General features: G+C 48.5%; 2 protein-coding genes across 14 annotated transcripts in view; both read left to right on the top strand.

Moving 5' to 3' along the window:
* The window catches only part of Nek3 (NIMA-related kinase 3), a gene marked incomplete in the record, with an annotated part of 29215 nt that extends 28194 nt beyond the window's left edge, over positions 1 to 1021 (top strand). For all 7 annotated transcript variants that reach the window (XM_013515774.1, XM_013515777.1, XM_013515775.1 and 4 more), the window contains 1 exon segment: positions 869 to 1021. In XM_013515774.1, the coding sequence (XP_013371228.1) occupies positions 869 to 950 (82 nt within the window).
* Positions 1022 to 5014: 3993 nt separating this feature from the next.
* Nek5 (NIMA-related kinase 5) overlaps positions 5015 to 7764 on the top strand; it is a 66756-nt gene continuing 64006 nt past the window's right edge. For 3 of the 7 annotated variants that reach the window (XM_013515767.1, XM_013515764.1, XM_013515770.1), the window contains exons 1-3: positions 5017 to 5117; positions 6316 to 6512; positions 6595 to 6731. In XM_013515767.1, coding sequence (XP_013371221.1) covers positions 6615 to 6731 — 117 coding nt within the window. In that variant the 5' untranslated portion in view covers positions 5017 to 5117; positions 6316 to 6512; positions 6595 to 6614. Of the gene's footprint in view, positions 5118 to 6315; positions 6513 to 6594; positions 6732 to 7764 lie in introns of all 7 variants that reach the window. The other 4 variants (XM_013515769.1, XM_013515768.1, XM_013515766.1 and 1 more) reach the window with 4 other exon arrangements.

The following is a 7764-nucleotide window of genomic DNA, read 5'->3' as shown; positions in this document are numbered from 1 at the left end:
CTACCCCCACCTAAGGGGCGTGTAGCTCTCACATAATCTCCATGCCCTCCTCTGCAACAGGCTCAGGATATATACAAAGTAAGTGTTCTGGCTTCCTGCTGAGTTACTTAGCCAAACCTCTAGACTCCCCAAGTTGACACAATGTTTCAACCATGACAACCACTAAGATAGAGTCTAATGTTTTGGGGTTGGTGCTTCAGCTCTGACATGTAATCTTTCAAGCCCCAGGAAGTCATAGCCTGTACTCCACGGCTCAATCCCAGCCAACAGTGTGGAGCACTGGCTCACACATCCTGCCTCATCCCAGCTCACTTGTGGGAGCAACGCCTGCTGTCTCCAAAGACTACCATCAGCACCTCGGCTGGGCCGATCGATATGCATTGCTTAAAGCCAACTGAAGGGATAAGGAAGGGTCCTAGCCAGCTCTGTACATATCAATCCATGGAAATAGGGTCAGCCTCAGCCAAAATGGAGACAACTGCTCCTCCTTCAAGGAGAGTCACCTAGGTGATCCTCCACAAAAAAAGATTTAGAAACAGTGAAATATGTGAACTTTTTTTTGGAGACAGGGTCTCATTCTGTAGCTGAGGTTGGCCGTGAACTCACTTGTAGCCAGGCCGGCCTTGGACCCACGGTGAGCCTCCTGCCTCACCCTCCCGCGTACTGGGATTATAGGCGTGGCCACCACACCTGGACATAAGTGAACTTTTAGAAGAATTATGTAACCATTTTTTCTCTGTTCAACTTGTGCAGCTCATTTTTTAAAAATTCTAAATATTGCTATGGTAGTGTTTTGCTTAGAATCCATCAAGAAATACCTGCTGTGCCCCTAATATAGAGACTTACCATCCAAACTGTTTTTTCACAGGGACTTTGAAGATGATGACGGCCACGATTGGGTGTCAGAACTGAAGGAGCGAGTTGGATGGCAGGGCATGTGTGACGGATAGTGCCTTCGTCCTGTGGGGAAGATGTTTCAAATGAAGAATTCATGTTTGGAATCAGAGGGAAGAGGGAGAAACTGTTAAGATTTAAAGTGGTTCCTCACTTATGTGACTGAGCTTTTAAAACTCTAGATCTTCTAGCCAGACGTGGTAGTGCATGACTGTAATCCCTGTACTCACGAGGCTGAGAGAGGAGGATCACCGTGAGTTCAAGGCCAGCCTGAACACTCTGTCAGACAAACAAACAAACAAAACAAAACTCTAATTCCTATGAGAGTTTTTAACACAGTGGAGAAGGTACAGCAGATGGGTATGAGCTTCAGGCTTTGCAGTCCAGTAGATCAGAGATTGTGATTGCTGGACATGGCACAACCTCTTCTCACCCATAAAGTGAGACTTTATAACACCTGCCTTCTGGGGACGCTGCCACTGGTCTGCTAGGATTTGTGTTTATTACTGCATAACACTTTATACTTCCTAAAGATGTGAGGGTCTACATGTATTTAATCCTGTCTTGGTTACTTTTCTCTCATTGCTGGGACAAAATATCTGACGCCCAAAATTAAGGAAGGAAAGGTTTATTTCGCTTACAGTTTGTGGAGGTTTCAGTCCATACTTGGCAGATTATAAGGCAGAGTGGCAGAGGGCTACAGCTCAAAGCTCTAAAAGTCTGCCCCATGGCCACATGACGCTTTTGGGGGACACCCACACACAAACCATAACAAATCCTAACAGGATACTGTGTGCGGTTTCTCTGTAAGATCTAGGTCATTTCCAGTGATCTGAACCGGCTCCTAGATGACCTGAAGTACAGCCCTTCACAGGACACGCGCAAGAGCCTGCGTGGGAGGTGCCCCATGGCGAGATGGGGCAGCTCTGGATCTTGTCAGAGACAGCAGCCAGGACTGCGCCAGAGGAGAACGAGGCCACTGTGGGTCCACTAGCAACGTAAAAGCCCCACCTCAGACATCAAAGGTTCCAGTTTAATTCCCAGTTCCCACCCCTGCCGTGGGGTTAGATCTTCCTGTTTATCATTTCTGGAATGTGTGGTTGTAAACTGGTTGTAAACGCCCTGCTATTCGTGGACTCCCAAAATGTATTGTTCTTCCCCTAAATGTTCTACCCCTCCTGGATTCTCGTAATGTACTGTTCCTGCCATAAAAAAAAAAAAAAAAGAAAAAAGAGTCCCCTCATTGTTACAGATGTGACATGTGTTTGCCAAACAGGTTGCAGTTTTAGGGTATAAAAGCTACTCTTGTCCCTGGATCGGCACTGGTCTGATCCTTCCCTGCATGGAGGCTCTCAGTCAGTCCCTGGCCAGGAATAAAGGCTCGTCCTAAATTCCAGTTGGTGGTCCGTGCATCTTGGTGTTTGTCGGTCGGTACCATTTGGTTCGTTTCTGGTTGCAAGTCCAGAACAAGCAAGTGTCAGGAAGCAGAAAGTGGTGTGGAATAAATGGGGGGTTCCAAGCATATGGGGGTCACTGTAAGCACACACATACTGGGTCCTTGTTTAATGCTGTGATACCTCAGTGAAGCGAGAATATTCACCTTAACACAGGCTTCTCTCAGCCGCCCAAGTGCTTTAATTATAGATGTGCACCACCAGGCCCAGCTGAACGCTTCCTTCCTGGCATTCAAGATGGTTGCAGCTGGGCACAGTGGCACACCCCTCTATTCCTAGCACTCTGGAGACTGAGGCAGGAGGGTCTGACGCACAAGACCAGTCTGGGCTGCAGGAGACACCCTCTCAAAAAACAAAAACCAAACCAGCAACAACAAAAATCCAGAATTCCCCAGGGTACAAATATTTCCAAACCATGAAACAAAGGAAACTTACACTGATGTGTGCAGTTTTTGAGCGTCTGAATGAATCCCGGAAAGTAAATCCTTCAGAGGCTGAGGATGTTTCAATGGTATAGAGTGCTTGTCTAGATGCTCAAGGTCTGGGTTCCATGCCCAGCACTGAAAAAAAAATATTTTGAAAATCAGTTGATAGGCCCAGGGATATAGCTGAGTGGCACAAGGCATGCCAGCAAGTGCAATGTCCTGAGTTTGATTCCTGGTACCAAAAAAAAAAAAAAAAAGATTTGTAAGAAAATCAGTTGATTTGCAAAGTTTTGCATTTAATAAAATTTTAGGAGACTCTACAATTACCAGGTAAGTGTAAACCATTGTTTTGGGTGTACTGTAATACTGTATGATTCTTAACATCAGTACTATATGATTCTTAACATAGAACTAGAGAATAATTGAAAGACACTTTTAACCGAACTCCTAATCCTATTATTTGCATAAAAGAAAGAAAAAGAGAATCTATGTTGAACCTTATTCTAGTGAAGAGTTAGCATTCACCCATGGCTCCATGAACTAATGAGGCCTAGGGAGCCCATCCATGTCTTAGCAGTGAATATCCAAACAAGTTCTACTTTTGATATTTAAAAAGTATTTGTCAATATGTGGTATATTTTATTTTAATCAATTGTGTATTACTACTAGTTTTAATTTTCAATCCAGAAAAAGTAAGATCCTATGATCAGGAATGTTAGGTAAAAGGTGAGACCCAGGAAAGAGCACAGTCAGCTTGAATTTGGGGGTTCAGGGCAGGACCTCCTGGAGAGGCCAAGTCCAGGTCACTGAGCTGGGTCTCTTATAGATGGGGGGCGGGTAGTGGCCCAGGCTTAGGTGGGATGGTGGCGGGTGTCTTAGTTACTTTTCTCTCATTGCTGAGACAAAATACCTGATGCCCAAAAATGAAGGAAAGGTTTATTAGCTCACAGTTTGTGGAGGTTTCAGTCCATACTCAGCTGGCTCCAAGGCAGGGTGGCACATGGCAGAGGGCAACAGTTCATGGTGGTGGAAAGCAGCAAAAGCAAAAAGAGAGGAGCAGGAGCAGAGAGCAAGCCTCTTTCCCTCCCTTACACTGTATGCAGGCTTCCCGCCCCAGGGCGCGTGTAGCACTCACACTGATAATCCCAGCATTGGACCATGAATCAGTCACAAACTAGAAGCCCCGCACCCATGACTGCATGAGGCTTTGGGGGGACATCTAGACACAAACCATAACGAGGTGAGACGGAATTAAGAATGGCTGAGTAAAAAAAAAAAAAAAAAAGAATGGCTGAGTAGTGGCTATAGCAAGGGGCTGTGACCTACAAGGTGGCGCGTGTGTGTCTGGCCTAGCAAAGTAGGCATTGTTCCTAGGAACGGGCTGAATATTCTCTGAGCTCAGGGACTGGGGGTAGGGGTGGGGAGACACAGGACACAAGGGGTCAGACCGATGGAGAAAATAGGCCATATATATATATCTATCTCAGAGCTATAAGGTAGGGTCATCAGTGACTTTCAGGCATGAAAAAGATTAGGATAAAACTCGGAATTGGATGGAGGATTGATTTCAGGAGAAAAAGTATTAATACACATTTTCTGATTCTTAAAGTGGGGTTTTTAGGAGGTGGATTTGACAGTCGTGGGTATCGCATGGCGAGTTATCGCGTTGCGTTGGGGGTGGCTAGGTTCTACTTCTGTCTCCTGCTTCCTTGCCTCTGCGGGAAGTCGCTTACTTTCCCGCTGCCTGCACACAGAGGAAACAGACTGCAGATCGACGGGCCGGTGGGGAGTGCAGCGAGGTGGGGGGCATGTATGCAGACCCCTGGGCAGCAGCCGGTTTTGTAGGCGACCCCAGGGGAAAGCTTGGGTCGTTGCCGCCCCCAAAGCAGCTGCAGGTTCGGGGACCTCGCCGCAGAAGCTCGCCGCCTCCCGGGGGCGCAGCTCAGTGGTAGAACCGGTGCAAAGCTTACACGAAAGTCCCGGGTTTGATCCTCAGAATCGCCAGCCCCGCAGCAAACTCGCTTCCAGGTTCTGCTTTAGGCATTTGTGAAATGGGGAGTGTAACTCCTGGGAGAGTTGTAAAGAACAGAGACAAGGTGAGCGGGGTCACGCGAACGAGAGGGGAGCGGCGTGCTGGTGCGCCTTATGCAAAGGGGTCTGACCTAAGGTCACGGGAGACGGGCGATCTCCGCCCGCTTACTCTGCAGGAAGGACCGCGAGGACCCGACGCCTCCCCCGCGCTCCCGCCCACGTCCCTTGGCGGCTCCGCCCCCTGGCTGCGCCCAGGCTCCGCTGCCCCGGGAAACCCGGCTCGGCCAGACGCTCCTCTGGCCGCCAGGGACAGGTACGGTGCGGTTCGGGCAGGCGGGCAGGCTGTGCTTAATCCTCACCCGCAGCTGCACCAAGGCTCCAGGAACCGCGGGGCAAAAGGGTGGGTTTCGGGCGGGGGGAGCCGGGGTGGCAGAGAGCTCGCGGGCGTCCTGGCCGCGTCCATCTCCATGGCAACACGCGGGATGCCAGCTCCGCAGCTGGATCTCGCATAACTCCGTGGCTTGCACCCCCTGACGCCACCTGGCGGGAGGGTGCCAGGCCCTGAGTGCTGGCTGGAGGGTTCCGCGCTCGCCTGGCTCACAACTGGGTCTTTCGGTGCCCGCAGCCTCCGCTGGCAATCCAGTGGTACCCACTTTCTACCTGATCCCTCAGGTTTTTAAAACCTGCCCTACGTCCTAAAGGTAGTATACAGGGGGAATAAAAGAAAGGCAGTTGACACTAAAGTATATGTTTCTGTCCCTAAATATTTGACACTACTACATGGAAGTCTGAAGTCGCCAGATGCCCTGGTTTGGGCACCTGAAACTGGTGACCGCCAGTGAATCCGGTAACAGCAGCACGGCCAGTGGAGGGCGTGATTTCTCAAACTGGTGAACAATTCTTGTTAAAAGTTCTTTTTTTTTCCTCCTTGAGACCGGTTCTAGCTATGCAGTTCAGGCTGGCCTTGAACTCACTTTGTTGCCCGAGCAGGCCTCAAACTCGCAGTGATCCTCCTGCCTCGGCCTCCGAGTGCTGGTATTACAGGCGTGCACCACCACGCCCGGTCAGTCTCTTGTTAAAAGTTCTCAAGTGCAGTTAAGCCTCGATTGACTGGTAGTTAGATGCACTCCTAGGAAAGTCAGTTGGGGTGGGAGCTTTGTGTCTAGTGTAAAATAGCGTTTGGTTGCAGCCACAGATAATTATGAATGGATTCTTCCACTCATGGAAACGCGCGGGGTGACTTTCCTGGGTTGGGGCGGTCACAGGATATCCTTTACTGTGTGTGGACCGGCCTCGCCTGGAAGTCGCGTCCCAGGCGCTAAGCGCCTCTAAACCCTGTGATGACTGACTCTGTGGGGAGACCGAAAGCCCTGCACGAGTTCCAGACTGCTGCTTAGAGACCAGTTACTTCCCCGGAGGAGGGCTGGCCTGGGACCGCACACACAGGCCAGAGGACGTGAGGTGCCAGGCCACCGCCATTTACTAAATTGCCTTCTCTGCTTCCTTGCCAGCAGTGCTGGTATTTCTATTTTGGGGCGCCGAGTTTTGCCAGGTTTGTGGGCAAGCTCACCTGCTAAAGTGACTCAAGCTGAGGTGCAACTGAAGTCGGCCCTTGGAGGCCCCCGGCTGACCTTCTGATTGTTACCTGTGGTCACAAGGACGTTACCTGACCCTGCTTTGGCCAGGCCGGAAGAGAAATTTTGGCAGAGTGAGTTCCTTCCCTTTTTAGTCAGTTTTCTGGCTGTTGGTTGTCATGAGAAGCATGCAGTGATAAGATCCTCTCATTCTAGGAACCTCAGCGCTGGAGACCATGGATAAATTTGATGTGATTAAGGTCATTGGGGAAGGTTCCTTTGGAAAAGCCTACTTGGCTAAAGGGAAATCAGACGGCAAGCACTGTGTCATAAAAGAGATCAGTTTTGACAAGGTAAAGAAGTTCACGTTCCTGTTCATTTTCAGTGGTACATTTAGCCGACTTTTAATCCAATGTGGAAAGAAAACACTTTGAACAGTTATAAATTTTAGGGTTCACCAGGCGTGGTGCTGCATACCTGTAATCCCAGCACTTGGGAGGCTGAGGCAGGAGGATCGCTGTGAGTTTGAGACCAGCCTGGGCTACAAAGTGAGCTCAAGGCCAGCCTGAACTGCACAGTGAGACCCTTTCTCAAAAAAAAAAAAAAAGAATTTTAGGGTTTATATCTGTCTTTGAGTCTGTCTCCTAAATCCATTGCCCAGACAGCAACCCTTCTTTCTTTACAAAGAAAAAGAAAGAAGGGAGGGAGGGAGGAGAGAAGGAAGAAAAGGAATCACAGCTGCCCTTCCAAATCCAATTATCTGATAAGTGCTGTTGACTTTTTCTCTTCTCTGAATTTGCTTCACCCCCTTGTCCGTTTCCTGGGCTGTGTGGATCCTCAGGTGCTTTGTTAGTGCTCCAGTTTACTTTTTCTTTTTTTCCCTCATGGAAAACCCTTCTATTTATTTGATTAAACAAAATAAAATAAACTGGATAAGAACAATGTTTTTTGCTTATTTGGTTTTATGAGACAGGGTCTCACTATGTAGTTCAGGCTGGCCTTGAACTCATGGTGATCCTCCTGCCTCAGCCTCCCACATGCTGGGATTATAGACACCCACCATCTTGCTCAGCTTGAACTGTTTTGTCTCCATGCCATAAATAAGTAAAATGTTACTTTAGATGTCATTATTCTTACTTTCTCAAATCCCCTTATGCTATTAGACTTGCATGTGACATCTGTGTCAGAGTATTAACATTGATTACTTCTTTTTTCCTTTCTACTCTAATGTAGTTTTTTTTGTTTTGTTTTGTTTTTTTCTGGTACTGGGAATCGAACTCACGACCTTGCGCTTGCCAGGCAGGCACTGTGCCGCTGAGCTAAATCCCCAGCCCTCTAATGTAGTTTTGCATTCTTTCTTTCTTTCTTTTTTTTTTCCGGTACTGG

Source organism: Chinchilla lanigera, unplaced genomic scaffold (genome assembly GCF_000276665.1).
Source record: "Chinchilla lanigera isolate Chin_1 unplaced genomic scaffold, ChiLan1.0 scaffold00030, whole genome shotgun sequence".
Lineage (NCBI taxonomy): Eukaryota > Metazoa > Chordata > Mammalia > Rodentia > Chinchillidae > Chinchilla > Chinchilla lanigera.
This window is presented reverse-complemented; position numbering and strand designations above follow the sequence as displayed.